General features: G+C 43.4%; 1 protein-coding gene and 1 pseudogene across 1 annotated transcript; one reads left to right on the plus strand and one right to left on the minus strand.

The window, feature by feature from the left end:
- Nucleotides 1-84: 84 nt before the first annotated feature.
- On the minus strand, nucleotides 85-9,813 carry LOC146058394 (fibrinogen-like protein 1-like protein pseudogene; annotated as a pseudogene).
- Nucleotides 9,814-10,385: 572 nt separating this feature from the next.
- On the plus strand, nucleotides 10,386-12,138 carry LOC146058395 (fibrinogen-like protein 1-like protein). Its single transcript, XM_083170677.1, has 3 exons — nucleotides 10,386-10,389; nucleotides 10,580-10,678; nucleotides 11,513-12,138. The coding sequence occupies exons 1-3, from the start codon at nucleotides 10,386-10,388 to the stop codon at nucleotides 12,136-12,138; spliced, it is 729 nt and encodes a 242-aa protein (XP_083026803.1).
- Nucleotides 12,139-21,390: the final 9,252 nt, after the last annotated feature.

Here is a 21,390-nt window from a genome sequence, read left to right on the forward strand (position 1 = left end):
CATATTTATAGATTAGACAAATATCATTTGTCTTATACAGCATTTATTTGTGATCATCATGGAACAGACTTGCGATGTCAATAATCTAGTAGACGCAGTACTCTGCAGGGCGGATTAATACAGTGGAGGCCTTACAGTTGCCTGCACAGAGTCCCTGCCACTGAATACCATTCTTGTTGTTAAGCTTGGAGGCAAAGCAGGCCGCATACCACCAGGCACCGCCGTAGCTGGCAGCACAGTTGGCAGAGTAAATGTCCTGATCTTTGTCCTTAGCTGTGAACTTCATGTTGTCATGTGTTGTTCCTGTCTGGAGTGAAGACATGGCATCACCAGCGGTGCCCGTGTAGCTGCCCAGCCTCAGCCTGTACCCATTAGCTTCATCCTCTACGCTGAAGAGGTTGTAATCAGCATATTTTTCCTCATTGTTCTGGTCAGCGATGACGAAACGCACCTGATAGACTTTCTGTTTAGTGATGCGGTGAAGGTATTCTACACCCAGCCAGTAGTCCTTCTCCACATTGCCGAAGCCATATTTGTAAGTGGTATAGGACTCGTCCCAGGTGATCTCTGTGTTGAAGGTGTTACGCTGGATGACAATCCAGCCACCGCTGTTTGTTGTCATGTCACAGTACACGATGAGGGGATGTAAATCTTGAGGTTGGATTGCGTAGACTCCACTGTCTTTGTACAGCGGGATTTCACTGCAGTCTTTTGGTAAAGCTGTAAAAGAATAGATACATGTCAATAGAATAGAATCATAGAATAGATACAGGTCAATTAAGGAGGGCATGCAAAAAAAAGCGGAAGGGACTTCAGGGGTTCATAATCACTATCATTCTAGTTTTGCTTACCACAGAATATAACATATGGGAAAAAATAGGGCACAAACTCATTGCCTATATAAGGTCATTTTTTACCCCGTCAGCACCACCCGGCCACCCCACCGAACACCCGCCACCCTGCCACCAGCGCCGCCCGCATACCCTCGTAGCATAGGACCATCAAATGATTACGCCCCCCCTTCCCCCTTCAGAAATAAAATTCAGTCTAAACTGACTTTTATTTCAGATGGAGGTGGATGAAAGGTGGATGAAAAGAGGGCGGGTGCTGACATCATATGATGTGAACTGCCCACCCCAAGCAGATATGCCTCTACATATCTGCAGCCAAAAGCACTTTAAAGTCCGATTCTAATTGAATATTTGTATAACAGAAGAAAAATGGAAAGTTAAACACAAATCCACAACAAAGTAAGTGTAAAGAGATGGCTAAACAGAGTTTTCTGCCTCAAAACCGGAAGTGCATTACAGGTGGAATGCAAAAACGTAACTTCCGGTTTCCGGGACCGGCAGTAGCGGCCGTGGGAGCCGCAGATTTAATTTTTGGCAGCAGTATAGGTGAAAATAAGGAGATGGATCTGAGAAAATCTCAGGTCTTATTATAAGCTTCGAAGGTTAGAGATTTCCATGTCTGGAATTAGGTTTTACTTATCTTGGATGTGGGATGGTATAAAATAGGATTGATCCAGCCCCATTTCATGTGCCTTGAGATAGACAGACTGATTCTGTCGAAACCGTTCGGTTTGCAGAAAAAAAACGGCGCAGAGGATTCTGATCCGAGGGAAAGAAGAAGAACATAGATAATTCTCTCAGCCAATCAACCTCCAGCCAGTCATTTAAAAATATTGAGCAGCCACATCCCGCCTTGCCGCCCGGCAAAATGACGCTACAAGCTCCTAGCTGCTGCACGCCGCCGCCGCCACCACCACCAGCTGGCCGGACTCCGCTGCCTGTCCCCGACCAGCAGGTCTGACCACTGGCTCAGGTTCGATGTGCACGGGACCACGTATTGGACCTGGGGGATATCAAACTGAGCCGATTTGGGCCAATTACACAGCACGATTCATCGAAATAGGCCCAAATCGGCTCAGTGTATGGGCACCTTTACTCTAGCTGTTGTCCTTCTAACCATTGTACAGAACCTGACTGTAAATTAATTTACTCCTAAAATAAAAGGGAGAATTAGAAATGTAAAATATGTCAAGGTAGGGATAATAGTTCACATCCGTCAATAACTGTAAGAAAACTAGTTCTTTAGGTTAATAGGTTTGGCGATCCTTAAATAATAGTAGTCAAAACATATGACTTAAATGATTTCAGTTGTTAAATCATAAAAATATGGTTTTATATTTTAATTTTTCCCAGACTAAATTAATACGCAGTACAGTACATACGTTTCTGTGCTCCGTTGTCCTCATCTCTTGGCTTCCTGTGACTATTATGGCGTGATGAAATTGTGTGCACCAAGACAAAAATCCATAGATAGTGAAACATTTCTAAAAGTCAGACAACAAAAACATTCATGTATAATAAAGTATGCGGAAAAGTAACATATGAGAACAACGGTAATGTAGTGACATAAACAGTCTCACTAGAAGTAGCAGTTGATTGACATGAATTAATTATTTATACATATAATGTAATTTACAATGTCTCATGTATTGCGTTTGTTTTCCCTTTAGACTGTAAGCTCCGTGAGCAAGGCCCCCTCTTCCTCTACTTCTCTTACATACTGTACCAGTTACACTATATGCCTCCTCCTTGGGCTCTCTGTCCACAGACTCCATGTCTTAATTGTTTTGTTTTCTGTAGATGACCTAGACCCGTTATCTGCGCCCAAGCTAATAAGTACAAGTTTCTGATTGTGCTGAGTATTTCCATTGCACTTTTTGCATAGGTGCATGCATTGACAGTGTTAGTGCTATTTGCTGCTATGTTGCACTGTTCACTGTACTGCACTCTCTTACTCTGTACTCTCTTATTGTTTTGTCCTCTGTAAGGGGCTGTAGACCACTTCTGGTGCCCTATAAGAGTCATGCTTTTTAGTTTTTACCACTATTTTGCCCCCCATAAATATAGGAAAGCATATGGCTTACAGACTAGGATCGGTGTCTAATTATTAAATGTGTATCTTAAACCCTTCACTGCTGAGTTTTTTTTAGCTCTTTTTCAAAAGTGGTGGAACTATAGAAAGTACAAGGGATACAACTGCTATGGGACTCAACGGCTTGGTGGCTCCAAGGTCCAGCAGGAAATCGCTCTCCCCCCCCCCCCCCCCCCCACCCCCTCTGTTAGCAGTTGTGGTCTCCTGCCCATTACTGCTGGTGCATGTAAGCGGGAAACCCAGCGCTGCCTACAAAGATCACTTAAATCTCAAAGTGAGAAAATTAGGGTTCTGACTTTGAGTGGTATCTAGTGGTCACTGGCGGCACATCACTTTATAGAGGAGTAGTTAGCCTTCTATATAGATTACAGGGTTTCTTACAAAACAACAAATTTTTTGAACTTCCTTGGAAGTGCCATTAATCATGTATTAATCATTAGTTGATATGTGATGCCCTTTGTACCATACAGAAGCATTTTAACTAATCGCATTTCAAGCTACAATTGTATCAACTAATTATAAAAATGAAGAACTTTAAATGAGGTATATGACACAGAGATAATGCAGATGTTCCCTCACTCCCTTATCTTATTAGGCTTTAATGCATCTATAGTAAGAGAACAATTCCAGAGCTTGACCCAGGCACCTGGAAGTCATCTGATGATAGAGATAGCATATAAGAGAGTATGGCAGAATTGGATTAATGGAAGGGGGATAGGTGCGGCCATCTTGGGGCCCCCTCACATTAGGGGCCCCACATATTCCTCGTCTCTCCCCACAATGGCCAGTGCATTTTTCTCATTGGTGTTTACTAGGGAGGAGCTGACAGTGGAACTCACAGGTACAACAAATGGGATGAGCCAACTTGACCTTAGTATTGAATACTCTACAGATGAGATTCAAAAGAGGCTCCGCAAAATTAAAACAAAAAACAAATCCCCAGGTCCGGACGGGATTCATCCTAGGGTTCTAATGGAATTAAGGGAGGAATTAGCAAGCCCTCTGTATTACATTTTCATGAAATCATTTTCATCTGGTAAGGTGCAGAAGAACTGGAGAATAAGACAGGTAGTACCATCGGGTGTGGTATAACACACCGACAGTCGGGATTCCGACAGTCATTAGCCCGATGTCGGAATCCCTACTGCACAGCGGGGGGACCGCAACGAAGCCCCTTGCAGGCTTGCTGCGCTCACCACGCTGCAGGCACAGTGGCTCGCTGCGCTCGCCACCTATTTTATTGTCCCTATTTTATTGGACCCCCACGAGGGAGCAGTCGGGATTCTGAGGTCGGGGTAATGACTGTCGGAATCCCGACTGTCGGTGAGTCATCCGTCACCCGTACCATTATTCAAAAAAGGGAAAAAGGGATGAACCAGCAAATTACAGACCTGTAAGCTTAACATCAATAGTGGGTAAATTATTGGAGGGAATTTTAAGGGATGGTATCCAAAAACATTTATACATAACAAATATATATATATATATATATATATATATATATATATATATATAATGTAACAGATGGGTACCGGCACTCAGCTCCTTGCTGGTTGTAGCGTGCCCCGTGCCCTCGCTGTGAGGTGTCAGACAACACCACTGTATATAGTCTGTTGAATGCGCGGCACTGGGGTCGTAGAACAAATAAGACAAAGCGTAGCCCAATTAATTGGGCTACGCTTTGTCTTATTTGTTCTACGACCCCAGTGCTGCGCATTCAACAGACTATATATATATATATATATATATATAACAAAAACACAGTATAATCAGTATTAACCAACATGGGTTTGAAAAAAAACTATTGTGCCAAACAAATTTAATAAGCTTTATGAGGAAGTTAGCAACAATCTAGACAATGGAAATGCTGTAGACATGGTCTTCCTGGGTTTTGTTAAGGCTTTTGATACTGTGTCACATAAGAGGTTGATAAATAAATTGGAGGAACTGGGACTTGGGGGTGAAAATTTGTAGATGGGTAAGGAAAATGGCTGCGGAATAGAGAACAGAGAGTGGTTGTAAATGGTGCAGTTTCAAATATTATACCAGTACTAAGTGGAGTGCCACAAGGTTCAGTGCTAGTGCCTATTTTATTGAACATATTCATTAATGATATTGGGGTAGGCATGCTCAGTAATGTCTCAATCTTAGCTGATGAAACAAAACTGAGCAGGGTAATTAGAACAGACATGGATGTATCTACGCTTCAGAGCAATCTAAATAAACTAGATGATGAGGTTCAATGTGGATGGATCCAAAGTTATGCATCTTGGGAGACATAACCAGTGTGTTAGTTATAACCTATACGGGGTGGCATTGGGTAAATCGGAACTGGGAAAGAATCTAGGAGTTCAAATAGTCAACAAACTGGGGTGTAGGGCTCAATGTCACATAGTAACAAATAAGGTCAATAGAATACTAGCCTGTATAGCTAGCAGCATGGAGACTAGGGGCTCAAATGTAATTATGCCTCTTTAGAAAGCATTGGTCAGACTGCACCTAGAATATGGAGTACAATTCTGGGCCCCACACTACAAAAAAGAGATCATAGAAATGGAAAAAAAGTCCAAAGAAGAGCAACAAAACTAATAAAAGGTTTGGAGAAATTCAGCTATGAAGACAGATTGGACAAATTTGGATTGTTTACGCTGGAAAAGAGACATTTAAGGGGGGACACGGACATGTACAAATATATCAGGGGCCAATATAATGAACTGTCAGACACCCTTTTTGCTTTGAGGAAGGACTCTAGGACATGTGGGCATGAGTTTAGATTAGAGGAGATAAGATTTCGTACCCTTAAAAGCAAAAAAAAAACTTGGTGAAGCTACAGCAACCTGTAACCAACGGAGGCACAAATCTTCCTAACTTCCGCATATACAACCAAGCATGCATCCTTAGGTACATCAGAGATTGGATACACAACACCTCTAACCATACAGACACGGTCATAGATCAATCCTTCTCACCTCAGTTACATCTACTATCGTTTCTACACTGCCACAAACAAGAGATACCATCCCCGATAGCCCAAAATCCCCTTTTGTTAACAACATGGAAGGTCTGGCACTTCACAAGACATAAACATAACCTAAACAGTCACCACTCCCTATTTCTACCACTGACAGCGAATCCTGAATTCCAAAACGGTCAGGCACTTCAACCCTTCCAATCATGGAAGGACAAAGGGATTACACACGTAAAAGCCCTCGTAAATGAAGCCGCTTCAGCCCCCCTAAAGGTTCACGAAATAGCAGAAAAATACACACTTCCCCGCATGCAGGCCTTAGCCTTGTATCAAGCTCAACACTACGCGAGCTCAGTTCTCAGACACCTCTCATCCACTGACAAGACCAACGCCTTAGACACGCTTTTATTTAGACCAACCTCATGAAGAAAAGCCATTTCAACTTACTACCAACTATTACACACCCCCATCGCTCTAGACACTATACGAACAGGTATGTCTACATGGACGCAAATCTTCCCTCAATACTCAATGAAACACCTATTGAGATCGTTTCACTACTCCTGGAAGACATTACCCTCTTCCATGTATAGGGAAATGACCTACAACATATACCATAATGGATACCTCTCCCCACACAGACGTTGCGCCATGGGCATTGCAGAGACCGACACATGCCCGAAATGTGGCTGCTCGGGAGCAACATTCAAACATTGCATGTGGGATTGTCCGCTCATACACCGTTTTTGGAGACAGGTGCAGGGGTTCTCTGTAACTTATCTACTTAATAGCCTTCCCTTGACGGCAGAGTGGGCTCTACTAGGAGCGTTCCCTCCCAACACACCGATACTGCCAGACAGCAAAAAGATGATGTTGATAATCTCGGCTGTTGCCCGCAAATGTATCCATCCGTCCAGCTATTCAGGGCTAAACTTTTCCATGTCTTCCATATGGAATGGATAGAGACATCCCTCCAGAAGGAAGAACGTACAGAGAGCTTCTTCCAATTATGGGAGGGTTTTATTGATTCCTTATCAAATAATCTTAAAATACAAATCGACAGATGTTTTAGATCAACACAGTGGTACGAAACTCGAAATCTCTTGGGAAATGCTCCTCTGGACCTACCTACAGGCCAATAGCCACCCTGAACTCAGGGGGCCTCCAGACTGTGTCCACACACATAGCTATTGCCTGTGTAAGAAAGAACTAAATAAGGGGAAAAAAAAAAAAATTGTAAAGCACAATATTATAACCTGATTTACATCATATCCTTTTCTTTGTTGTAACAAACGCAAACATGTTTACTGAATGTAATACTTTAATGCTCAATTCTGAATAAAAATATTTTGAAAAAAAAAAAGCAAAAAAAAAATTACGGTCAGGGAAGTTATTTGTGCAACTGTCTTCCTGGTGATGTGGTGTCGGCAGACACAATACATTAATTTAAAATAAAGTTGGACAATCATCTATTGGGCAAAAACAACCAGGGGTACAAATAACAATCATAACCTGTATATAATTAAATCAGATTTCAGTTTATATAAGGGATGTAAAAAATAGATCATGCACTCTAAACAAAGGTTTAACTTACTAACTACTTTGTAACTATGTAATGTCATTTGCTGTGGCAGGGGGACAGATGGAGAGCAGCAGTGTGCACTGGCAGCCATAATAGTGACACAGGGGAAGAGGGGGACAGGGGGCATAGATGACAAAGGTGGCTTTGAGGAAGGGGGACAGGGCTGACACTTGGGGAAGGGGGATAGGGCTGACACTGAGGGGGCTGGTATTTGGCAGCTATTTCACTTGTGGGGGCCCCCACAAAGTCAATGTCCCTGGGCCCCCACCAGCAATGATCTGGCCCTGGAGTATGGGCTACAGTACTTGGAATTCTCTGGGTTCCCCTCCATCAGTACCCACCCCTAATATTAATGTTATATATCATATATGTATATATCATTCACATCAATATTATAGTATCTCATTGTAGTCTGAGTGTCTCTTTGGTTAGATTGTCTCATGCACTCACCCATCCTGCTGTGTCTTGTTGTCTTTCTTCTAGCACAAGCTCTTAAGCACTAAAATACCTAATGCAGCTCTGTACTCTCCACGCTGCGTTATCAGCTTGATATGGGTGCTGCGCCTTAAGAAATGATACGTGTAAAGTCCTACTATGTTTTGAAGGTATTGAGCAAAGTAACATTTTAACTGTTTCAGGGCAGGATGTATCAAGCAAGATAATGTGGTCAAACCTCTGAAAAGGGAAGTATGGCAAGTATGGTGCTGCTGGATAACACTATATTTGTGGGTCCCAACTTTATTTCACTCCCAAACCCATTGATTAGGCCAGGGGTTCCCAAAGTTTTTGAATCATGGCACCCCAAAGCATCAGAAATGTTTTCGCGGCACCCTTAGGCTAAAGGTTTCTCATTGAGATAATCAGAAACAAATATTAGGTTGAATCTAAAAAAACTATTTGTGTTTATATCTCATCTTTAGGATCAGTAATGTGGTAATGGACAGGAATTGCTTCTGTTTGTCCACAATTTGACTATTATAATGGACATAAAATACTTGAATTGGTCCTGGACCACCAACCCAGGGCACCCCTGCAAGTCCCCCAAGGCACCCCAGGGTGCCACGGCACACGGTTTGGGAACCACTGGATTAGGCTTTTCATTTATGAGTACCCTCTCCTCTCAATTTGAAATATCCACAGTACTTACGAGTGGAGTGGAAGTGAGCAGTATGTGTGTCCTTATGCGTGTCCTTATATTAAGGAGTAGTGGGGGAAGAGTGAGCAGTCAGGAATCAGATCCCTCTGTGTCTGGCTGCTGGCTGTGAACTCCGGGCTTCCACTAACACCTGAAGAAGTAATGCTGATGCTTCTTCCACCCATGTCTGCGCGGGGCAGAAGAATGCTGATGTCTGAGGGCAGCACTGGTAGCTTCCAATGGATTTCTGGTTGGACAAATGCACAGCTGTACCTCTAATGACTCCACCTCTCCTGCTCTTCCGCGGACAGTAAATGTCTCTGAGGATTCTGTTCTGGATCCTCATCTTCTCTATCTCCACATGTCCTCTCTGGGTGAGCTCATTCACTTACTCAACTTCCAATATCACATCTATGCTGATATGCTTTCCTGATCTCTTTCCCTCTATCCTCACTCATTTCTCCAACTGTCTTTCTATCTAAGACTTAAAATATTTAAGACTGAGCTGATCATCTTTCCACCACCCTCCCACATAAAACCCAACCATCTCTCATCCTATCCTTCTGTTTATGCTCACCTCTCCCCCTTCTGTGTCACCCGTGTCTGTCTAACCCTCCCCTTTAGAATGTAAGCTCTCACGAGCAGGGCCCTCTCTCCTCATGTGCTTTTCTTAGAATATATACATCTCTGCCACCCTGATAATTGCTTCAATGTCCTGTCCCCTGACGCAATTTCCTTATTTACCACGTACTTGTCCTAAATTGTTTTGTACTTTAATTTGTTATTTGTTTTTTGCTCATTTATGCATTGTTAGGTGCTGCGGAACCTTTGTGGCATCATATAAGTAGACGATAATGATAATAATAATAGAATAGGGTATTAATGCATAAACTACAATATACTGTATGCCATGACATTATTATTTGTAAAGCCCTTTTAAAACACATATGGGCAGATTCCAACAGAAAGAAATAGGAACAGTAGGCTGCCAAGGGAGCACACGATGCAGAATCAGGCCATTAACTCAAGTCAGCAAGCGATGTGCACACTTTGCTTCTCTGACCGGATCCAGGACTATCAAACATGCAACAGACCTTTGACAACCTCAGTAGACATGCCGTCATCGGCTTCTGCTTGCAAGATTCTGGTGTTGAAGCCTTGACCTCTGGAAGGGTCTGATGTCATTTTCTGGCAGATCGCGGTTCAAGGATAATGAGAATTGTAGTTTTCGGCATCCAAGGGCGTGTTACACTGCCTCTTACTGCCACAAACTCTGCCCCCCATGTCTGTGAACTCCGTGCACCTACTCTTCTGATGTTCGGCAAATTGATTTACCTACAGTATGTCCTCTGCTTACAGGGCTCCAAACTTGCGGGCAGTATGCTCTTACAACCTTTACCCATAAAGTCTAATGATTGAGAGAGTATGAGGTATCCAATAGAGATTGGTGCCGACATTGGTGCCTATTTGTGCCCTTACACCAGCTTGTGAAAAAGTTGGTACAAACTTCTTCATGTTTATTCAACTCTTCCAGTCTATATATTACTGTCCCTTTAACATGCAACTTTATTGAATGATAACCTTGAGTGAAACACGAAATAACCGTATGAGACTCAATGGACTTTGTGACATTGATTAAGCAAGAAGTGATTTGAGTTATCTACCTGCTATTATATTTGGGGTCTGGGAGGAGACTAATACATTCTATATACACTGAGTGTTATTTCCTTGGTACACTTAAAGTCTCAAGAGAAGCAATGGGTGAGATGACTACAGGCCAGCAATAAGCGTAACTCCACATTGGGAAGATAAAGTTGTTTCCCTTCTAGCACTAATACAGCACATAGAAGCAATTATTCTACTTCATTCCCTTTATGTCTCCCATGTCTCCTTACGATTGGTGCAGGTATCGGTGTTCTCCATCATACTGACTCACTGTTGTCTGTTGTAGATCTGCCACCTGGAGTAATGTATTGGTCCCTGGCAGCCTGCATGTTGTGTCTGTCTGTGGTGAGAGCTGCTGAAGATGATAAAGAAGCAGGTCAAAAAGGTGAGAACATCAGGGCTACTGTATGACGAGCCATCTCCTTCCCTCTCTGCTATTAAAAACTGTATTATGGAAACAACCATTTAAATAGGCTTTAAACTCTAGAGTCAGCCTGGATCGCAAAGCAATTGATGTCTGTAATGGACAAAACCATGTCGCACAGCAGTTGGGGCAAATGTAACATGTGCAGAGAGATTTAACCCTTTGAGTGCCAAGTGAATTTGTCAAAATAGGTGTGAAGACATTTTTATTCATCATAATGATCTGTAATGTTTACCTTATATAGGAAATATACATATTTTTTTACACATCAATACTGATTTGAATTTATATAACAAATGTGAGCGACGCTGGCATTATTTCAGTGGATATTTTGCACTTCTCTCACAGGTGGTGAGATGTACTTAGCCTTGTAAGTGATCAAATGGAGAGTGATAAACCACCAACTAACCAGCTCCTACCTGTCATTTTAAAATTTTCCTGTGCATGGGCGATTGGTGGATCACCCGTACACACAGCAAGATGCGCTGATATATCTTTAGATATATATGGGGCGCCGTTCACAGATATATCACTGGTACACCCTGGTCAATGCTCTATCGAGATGTCAGCTGTTCAACTGAAGAACCAATATATATATGCCAGTGTGTATGCTTTGGATTAGGGTGCGGTGAAACTGCAGCCGGGTAGCTTCATGTTTATGTCTATTCTTTCTGTATTTTGTTATTACAGTATTTATGATTGATCAGTGCTGACTGCAGAATGTTTTTATCTCTCACGGTTATGATAATGATACAGTGATATTTTTCATGCAAGCTTCCTCATTTGGTATTGTAGGTTTCCCAATAGACTGTGATAAACTGCCAAAGGACAGTGCCAGTGGTGTGTATGTAATCCAGCCCCATGACTCACCTCCCCTGGTGGTCTACTGTCATGTGGATGAGGAAGGCAAAGGCTGGACTGTAGTGCAGAGGAACTCCATAAAGACTGAAATCACTTGGCATGAATCCTGGACAACCTTCAAATATGGCTTTGGGAATGTGATGCAGGATTATTGGCTGGGGAATGAGTACATTCACCTGCTCACTGCCCAGAGGGTATATATGGTACGCTTCCTAATAAAAGACAAAGCAAGTAAGGAGTGGTATGCTGATTATGACATCTTCAGCCTTGACAAAGAAGTGAACGGCTACGCATTGCGGCTTGGGCGGTACTCAGGCAATGCACCGGACAGCCTTACAGTGTTTGATACCAACACTGTGCATGACAACATGAAGTTCTCCACTAAGGACAAAGATCAGGACCGGAGCACCTCTCACTGTGCAGTGTCATATAGTGGCTGGTGGTATGATAATTGCTTCCAGGTCCAGCTGAATGGCAAAAGCTACATCTACTGGAAAAATGTCTGTCTTGGAGATTGCTCAGAGTCAATGATCATGGTACGACCTACAGGTATATGCTGAAGACCATACAAAGCAAACATGGATTACGGGGGTACAGAAATAAAAAGAATGAAATATTTAAACAATTATTAACAGTTACATAGCGCACACAATTACCGCAGTGCTTTTACAGAGAATAGTGGAATATTTACAGCATTCCCTGCCCCAGCAGAGCTTACAATCTATATTCCATAACACATGTACACTACACACACACAGACATTGTAGGATTCATTTTTTTTGTTCGGAGCCAATTAACCTATTTTTGGATTGTGGGAGCAAATAAGAAGAATGTACAAAAACCGCACAGTTAGGGCCATGGTGGGACTCAAACCCTTGACCTCAGTGCTGTGAGGCAGTAATGCTAACCCTTACACTGTCCTTGCAGCCATTGTTTTCCTACGCCATGAATGTACACGTGCCGTAGGCACACCGAAAATGTTGGGGGGTGGCCTAACAGAAAGAGGAGTGGCCTATACTCGCAACCTTGCCGCAAGGCCACACCCAATTTTCACAGCTGTGGTATGCCCCCAGCCCCTCCGGCTGAAAGAATAGACGCTGTGCGCATGGGCACAGCATCTATTCATGTGTGACAGGGGGGGACTCCTGACTGCACCCCCACCGCCGCGGGACACTGTCGGCCCCAGAAGGGATACGGGAACGTCCCAAAAAAAATGGGACAGTTGGGAGGTATGTTACTAGGTAGTCATAGTGGTTTCTAATTAGGAAACAATAAATAGATATTTGGGTTCATACTGCATCATACTGTTGGTGCCTAGAAATGGGCCTTAAATAAAAGAATTTAAGATCAATAAGACACAGCACCAACCAAAGCTTTTGAGATTTTACAGGCTGTAGGGTCTATAGCTGAGGCTCTCCCCCATGGAATCACAAGAAAAAATAGACTACTGTCATAGGCAAACACAGCGGGGGTTATGGTGGCCCAGAAACCCCCCTCTTCTTGGCAAGTGCCTTAAATTATGACATTAGCATTGGTATATGATATGATCTGCCACCATATCGTGCAGTGTATGGGACAAAGCAGAGCTGCTGCACATGACCAATGGTAGCAGCTTCTTCTACCACATTTACTGTATGTGTGGATCACTGCCCTTAAACATCACAATGGACCAGAGAGCAGCTGCCAGGAGGAAGAGACAGGAGCCTTACCATGAAGTACGAAATTGTGAGCTTAGAAAGCGCAGTACTGGTTCTATTATGTTTGTATATTTATTTATTATAAGTTTAACCTTTTTCCTAACCACTTATCCTATTTCATTGTTTGAAACTGCCTATACTATAGACCATATGTACTGTTAAAATTAAATATTAATACTCTATTCAATACAGTATCCAGTGCATAAAAAGTAAAATTTTCAGGGCTGTTATGGCTCCCCAGACTCCCGTACTTACTCCATTGTGCTGCAGAGTGGGAGGTTATGAGTTACATTTATAAACCCCCCTCTAAAAACCTTGCATTTGCCATGGACTACTGTATAATATACTGTATACATTATAGTGTGCTAGTATTGTCAAAATTGGCCATAGTCTGACCTTACTCTAGCTTGCAGTGGCAGTGGTCCTTGCAAAGCCAAATAAAACTGAGTTGCAGATACAGTCCTTGGCCTTGCCATGCTGGGGAAACACACCCATTGTCCTGAATGCCGGTCGCCCTCGTCCCCCATGCGAGTGCCTCTGCCTGTCAATAAGGCAGAAGTGTTCGAAGTACATTGGTGCAATAGCAGGACCCGCCCTGGACATGCGCAGAACGGATCCTGTATGTGCACATGTGATCAAACCTGAATGAGGACCTATGTTTATGCAACGATAACTGACTGGCTGTTCCAAACAGTGGTGGAAAACTTCTGCAATACTTTTGTAATGAACAGCCTCGGTAATTCATTTATACAACACAACAAGTTTGTGAAAATGTTAATTATGGATTTTATTTGTGACCTCTCATTGTATGAAATCAAGAGTTTTCCTACCAAGAAAACAGATGCCTCACATCACTGAGGTCATGGGTGCAATTCCCACCATGGCCCTAACTCCCACAATCCAAAAATATACTGGTAGTTCAAGTGGCTGACAAAAAATGAACCCTAGTGTGTAAGTGTGTGCTTGTACATTTATGGAAGACTAGATGGGCCAAGTGGTTCTTACAGTATCTGCCGCCATATTCTGTGTTACTATGTTGTCTGCTGCTATACAATAGAGAACACACATTTTATAGTTACATGCCTCCCAACTTTGTTATTATACGAATTGGGACCTGCGGTGCCGTTTTAGGGGGCGTGCCCAGCACTCCCCAAGCAGCTGGGCAGCCCCCCGGCTCCCCTCCCTGTGCATGGCCTCTATTCAGTGGTCACCAGCTGTTGGGCAGAGAAAATCTGCAGTGATCACCAGCTCCCCCAATTGCCCACCCCACCCGCAGGTTACTGTGACCCACTGGTGGGACAGCTGGACAGCGGGCCAATTGTTCCGCAGTAATCAGGAGAGTTGGGAGGTATGTACAGTCGTTAGCAGACCCTGAAGCTACCTGACAAGTTATGATTTTCCAAATATAATCACTGCTTTTTATTTTCCTTTAATTTCAACAGTAAACGTGTAGGGAGGGAGCACTCTTTCACCTATGACCTCCAAGACTGTTTTAAAGCTAAGGACAATGTACTTAACTTTTCATCGGAACCACAGAAAGGAAATAACTTTGCTTTCATTTTGGAAGCGGGTGAAGCATCCCATCATGCAATGCCCTCTCAGTTAAATAACTTGGACTATTGCTCTGCTCCACAAATCATTTTATTGTTTATTGCACATTATCATTTTTGATTCAAAATAAAAAATCTAATTCTGCTGTACAGAACTATTAAATGTTGTATACCGTTTTATTAGAGTGCCAGATTTTACCGAGAGACTGCAGGACTCCAATGGGAAACCATTCTGCCATCTATGTTCTGCTTCTAAGGCTGCAACCAACGCAGTCCCTAGAAGCCATAGGGAAGAAGGAGGGTTCATGTGCAATTATCACCAGCAAACCCCCTCCCCAGGCCAGCTGTGAAGTTCTTCTATGGGCTGCATGAGCATTATCAGGGATTGTTTCCATTTACCTGATACTGTGGCTTGCTTATATGCATGCACACCATTCATCTTGGTGAAATGGCGGCACAACGGGCGGTGTGAGCTGCAGGGTGAGCAGAAGGAGCTACCAGCAGTCCCCGTGCCGTAATGATTATGGGTAGGAGCAGCCAATACAGCTGTATGACTGTATAGGTTACAATGGTCAGAAATGAGTTTTGAATTCTACATAGTAATAGAAATACAGAGATCTTGTTTCATATATTTGCAGATCTGATTAAGCTGCCAGGCCATGTCATGGCTTCTCTGTCACTGGCAGTCCTAACGCTTCATTATAATAGCACACACTCTAGGCCATGTATTTGCTTATGGTTATGCTACATGATAATAGCAGGTATGGATCTTAGGTCAACACCAAAATATTGACATGCAAAAGTTTAACACTGACAAAAGATCGACATAAGCAAAAGGTCCACCCCTGAAAAGGAGTGGGGGGCCCAGACTGGAAATGAGTCCCGGGACCCAAAATTCCTGATAGCAGCCCTGTCCCCCACTGTCTGGAATGAGCTCCTCCTAGTAGTCTCTAGTCACAACGAGGCAGGTTCCTAATTTTATCTTCGGAACTACAGTACAGATAGACAGCAATAAGGACTGTAACTATACAGTACCTCACATATTTTTTCCCCTTCAGCTGTAGCACATACTAACTGTCCTGGGGAAGGGGTCCGAGGGTGTATTATATAGCACTACATAGTGTGTTTAATGTGAGATGTTCTATTTACCTTTTGGGGAAATTTCTGTAAATCTAAACAATACGCAGTTACACTTTTGTACTATCAAGACAACTGACATATGCTGACATAACCGGATGTCAGCTGCCCACCCAATTCCCTGGAATTCTACACGCATATGTACGAGTGGTCTGGACATTCCTTACATATGCGTGTGCCTTCGCCATCATTCGATGGTTGGTGACCTGAATCGATGTTTATAAATTGCACTCGAGTGAGTCAACCACAATAAGAGCCAATGTCAAAGGACCAGATGTGTATCTACACAGTGCGGCTTCTAATCAACACCATTGGACAATTGCATTAACATTGAATTAGCATCCACCTGTATCAGCCTTTGTTAAGAAAAAATAATCATCCAATTAGCTGGTTTACATTTTAAATTAGAGGTGAACCCATTGCTTGAAGCTGACTTGAAATCGGAACCCAAATAATACTTGTAGGGTTTGAGAGTTGATTGTGGGCTCACCTACTTTTCCCTGTAGTTTGAGCAAAAACCACAAGATGGCGCACTTGCTTTTATTTTATTTTTCTACGCATCACATCAAAAATGGAGCTGATTGTGAGGAGTGGTACCTGGAATTAAAGATATTTCTGATATCTTAAGTGGTTGAATAAGCAATTTCTGCATCCCGCTGTGCATCTAGAGCCACTGCTCAGAATGCATTGAAAGACAAGTAATGTTAATTTGTTTTTTGCTAGATCTACCTTGCCTAAATATAAGCTGATTTACCATAAAGTACAATTTTTATTTTTGAGATTGTGGATGTATTTTCCTTCCTTAACCATTTCCCATTTATAGAACTAGAATTTTTGGGGATTAGATTTGCTATCTGCGGCTATTTCACATTCAGTCTCTAATTTAGCCATCTTGATTGTATTTTTACATTCTTTATATGCAGCAACTGATTTGGGTATCCCATCTTGTTTAAACGCTTTAAATGCCCTATTTTTTGTATCTATTTCAAATTTGACTTTGCTGTTAAGCCACATAAGTTTCCTTTTGACATCTGTTCTTTTGTTTACCTTAGGAATAAATTTATCAGGCCCTCTTGCAGTATTATTTAAAGTTTGCCACTTTTTAGTAGTATCCATGCCTCTAAAAATAATTCCTTCCAGCTTATATCCTTTAAGGACTCCTCAAACCTACCTAAGTTTGCTTTTCTGAAATTTAAGGACCTAGGTGCTCCAATAAAATCATCTTAGTTAACATTTAAATTTGTTAACATCATATTGTGATCACTGTTTCCCAATGTCTCCCTTATGGTTATGATAGTAAGAATGTGCCCATTGTTGCTTATCAGAAGATCCAGGATATTGTTATTTCTGGTTGGACTTTCAATAAATTTATACAAATAGTGGTCATTCAGGGCATCCAATAAAACATTTCCCTTAGCAGTACTAGTTGACCTATCTTTCCAATTTATTTCTAAGAAGTTAAAGTCACCCATAATAATAATGTCCCCTAAGCTGGACACTTCCCTCCTGTAGCAAGAGGTATTTTTCCTCCTCCATACTTATGTTGGGTGGTTTAAAACACGTCCCTACTGAGGGCCGGTGCTAGGGTGTTTGGCGCTGTCCTGCGAAATATAAATTTGCGCCCTTGCAACAACAACAAAAAGAACTTGATCTTACAAGAAGCATGGCCACACAATAGTACACATTTTTCATATTACACCACAAAGTTGCACATTCTAATTCACAATACATCACACAGTAGTCTACACACATTAGTACCCCTTTTTCATGATACACAGTATTACCCCTTATACACAATCCCCACAGAGGTAGTGCAGCTTACTTTAGGTTGTGTGGGATTCCTGGAGGGAGGGAGAGAGAGAGAGAGCAATGAGGTGTGGGTGTGGGGAGGGGGGGGGGGGTCTATGTACATGTGCACACAGGAGCATACCAAGTCAGAGCCAAGAACCACAGTTCCCCCCTGAAGCTCACCTGTATTTAGCGCCTCCAAGTATGGACTCACCGCAGCGGCTGCTGCTGGCTGGGCGGCAGGCACTTATTCGGAACTGCCAGTCAGTAAATACATGCAGTCAAGAGCAGGGCCAAGCTCAGCACTCTTTGGGGGGAAGGCCATATATATATAGCACGGCCTCTGACAGGTGCTGTGGGAGCCCTGACTGTGTGCAGGCAACCACAGCAGACAGAAGAGCAGGAGCCAGAGGCGGGCCTAGGCAGCTCCAGAAGCGCTTGTGTTCCCTCAGTGTCTGGGAGGGAGACAAGAACCAGGAAGAGTGGCCAGGGCGGGGCTAAACGCCATTATTCAACAGTTTGGAGGCCAGGAGGTGGGCAGGGGTGCCGCAGTCCAGCTCCAGGAGCCAGCCCCTCAGACCGCTGCTAGCAGCAGCATGTCCGTGTGTGAACAGTAGTGGACGGCCCAGGGGCGGAGCAGTGGCATGGACCGCATGGTCCTCTGCACAAATTTGGCACTGATAGGATTGCGGGTGTGTGCGCGCATTACAGTGTTCCCGCCTATGCCCCTCCGTGGTGCACTCTGGAGGGAGAAGGCAGAGGGAAGCAGGTGCACAGCTACAGCGTTCTGTCTCTGCTGCTTAAGCAGGCGACAGTAGCTTTCACGCCTGCCACTTGCTGCAGCAGCATCCTGGACCCGGCGCCCCGGCAGACCCCGCCGGCACTGGCTCCCCCAAACATAGCTACACCACTGGCCAAGCCCCTAAAGGCTGTGAATGGATGTTTATGCAAAAGGGAGAGCTACCCGGGCTCTTACCCTCTGTCAGAGTGGCCGGGTCAGTTACAGTTGTCCCCATACCACCCCCCTGATGGCGGCCCTGGTTGTCTGCTTCATTGCTCCAGGTTACCAGGTCCTGTGACTGCACTGCGCTGCTGCCTGACTCCTGTTGATGTCTCAGCATCATTCTTCCAGCTCCCCTGCAATGTGCTAACCTTCAAGCATCGATTATTCATCTCAACATCAATTCTTCATACAAGGTACAAGGTAAGAAGCCACTAGTCCACTAAGAAGTGGTTGTTCACATTTCCATTATTCTGACATGTCATCCTAGTAGACATGATAAAGGTTGACATGTTCGCTGTCAACATGCTGTGCAATTCAAAACAATCAATATTCTCATGTTAACCTTCTGGCTGTCGACATGATCGTGCTGGCATTTCATGGTCTACACAGTACTTGTTGACATTATGACTGTCGAGAAAACTTTTTTCCATCTATTGGGCTCCAATACTAGAGTATATGGCCAAGCTTGTGTTGGCTTGGCCATTGCCAATAGATCAGGAGAGGAGCCCAGCATGATCGAGAGCTTACCTGGTCCTGAAGTCTAGCATCTCTAGATCCATGCTTAACAAAGTCAGCATTATGGCAAGTGGGCCAGCGATGGCTGCCTGTTACTTTATCATAACTCTGCCCCTCCTAGTAGTTTGTATTAACTATTGCAAGCGAGTAGATAGTTTGCCAGCAGATGAAGGCCAGTAAGAGCTCCAGAAGAGTAGAAGACATTGCAGAGAAGAGGAGACCTTCTGGGATGAAAGTAGAAGATGCCGTAAGACAAGACTCTAGAGAGAAACATAAAAAGATGCCAAGTCAAAAAGATTGCTCAACACTTAACACATACCAACAATGCGGCATTTATGCAAAAATAAATAAAACTAGAACTTGCCCCAAGCTATCCAGTTAAAGCCTAGCGAGAGTCATAAAGATAACCCAGAGAGGGTTTGACATTGGTAAATTGAGAAGCAGCTCTGACACCTACAGGGATGGTCCAGCACAGTGGGTATCCGTACCCTCTGTGCCTTTTGAGGTCAGACAGAAAAGGTAAGGTCCCAGTGTGACACCTGTTTGTCCATTGCAGGGCTGGATGTCTCCCCAAACCCCATCTATTGCTCTTTTCAAAGCCAAACGTCACCATATTTTCCAGATGGATTGGCTCGAAACCGCATTGGATAGGGAAAGACGCACCTCCAGATTTTTTGCAACATGGGAAAGTTATGTATCCACCCTTCCTTTAGATTATCAAAAAAGGATTGAAGCCACACTCAAAAATACTGAATGGTATGAAACAAGATGACTACTGGGTAACCCCCTTATCGTCTTTAGTTCTTAGACTTAAATTTGGTCTATATTCCCGTGGGGCTCTGGGCTCCCAACTCTATATAGTGGAACGACTTGTGAAGAACAAACACACTAGGCATTTTTATTTTTTATTACACAATGTAGTCTATTTCAATGTGATGTTACTGTGATTACACATCCAAAATGGGAAAGTACAACCAACATATGTTTCATTGTATAAAATATCCACTGTTATTACTGTCCTTTCAATGATATACATTTTGTATTATGCAGAAGATGTACATTTTTACTTGCAATGTAGTGCTTTAATAAAAAAAGTAAAAAAAAAAAAAACAAACCATGTCCATTAGGAATTCAGACAGCATTAGGGCACACAAAAAAGGAGCAGGACCTCCGAGAACCACCTCTATCTGAAGATGGCATTTGTTCTCACAGGCAAACTCCTAAAAGTGAATGGCCCCATCACATAAAACATGCTAGAGGGTACAAGCCTCCATGTACTGCATGTTCCACTCTTTTGAGCCACTGTACCTCTGTGTGGCTTCCAAACAGTGCTGTGGGTAATTGAGGCCCTGTAGGCTATATGCCTCAGTAGGATTTTGTGACTGTATGTGGGTGTTGGGAGGTCCATCAATGTAACCAGAGTGACTTTGATGAGAAGTGTTTGTTTTGTATGTTTGTCATGTTGAAATTCTGGTTTGTAAAACACACTTGGGTGCTAGAACACTTGGGTGCTGGAACAGACTATCTGTGTATCCCTGGATGTGTGCTCCCTTAGGCCAATATAAAGCACATGGGTTTTGGGCCGGTTAAGTGGATACAACTAACAACTGCCACCAGAGTCTGTACGCAGCCACGTGACAGCTTTCTGTCTGAGAGTCTGATTGTGTCGATAATCACACTGACCCGACTCACCAGTTAATGAATTGGCAGTCTCCTTCGTGTTGTCCATGACTCAACATCTTGTCATTACCTGGTCCTCACATCAGGACCACCTGGAACCCTCTGCGGCCTGAAGGTGAGATCAGGTGGAGTAAGGTAATTGCATGACTACACCTCTACCACATTCTCCACACCAGCCCCATAGCACGGCCGCCATGAGCTCTGTGCTGCTGTAAAGCTCCCCCCGTCCCCAATCTGTCTGAGTGCTACTCTGTGGCCAGCCTTGCCCCAAATGCTGGGTAGGGGTGGAGCCATTGCATGACACTCCCCTGATGCTTTACCCAGCCTTATGGGATGCAAGAGCCAGGGCTTGGAGGAAGACATACAGTTCACATTTGGTAATAAGGATGCATCCAGTCCCCCAGACCATCCAACCCAGTGTGGTCACATCTTGTGCACTTT

The sequence above is a fragment of the Crinia signifera genome, chromosome 2, assembly GCF_055691185.1.
Source record: "Crinia signifera chromosome 2, ASM5569118v1, whole genome shotgun sequence".
Taxonomy (NCBI): Eukaryota; Metazoa; Chordata; class Amphibia; order Anura; family Myobatrachidae; genus Crinia; species Crinia signifera.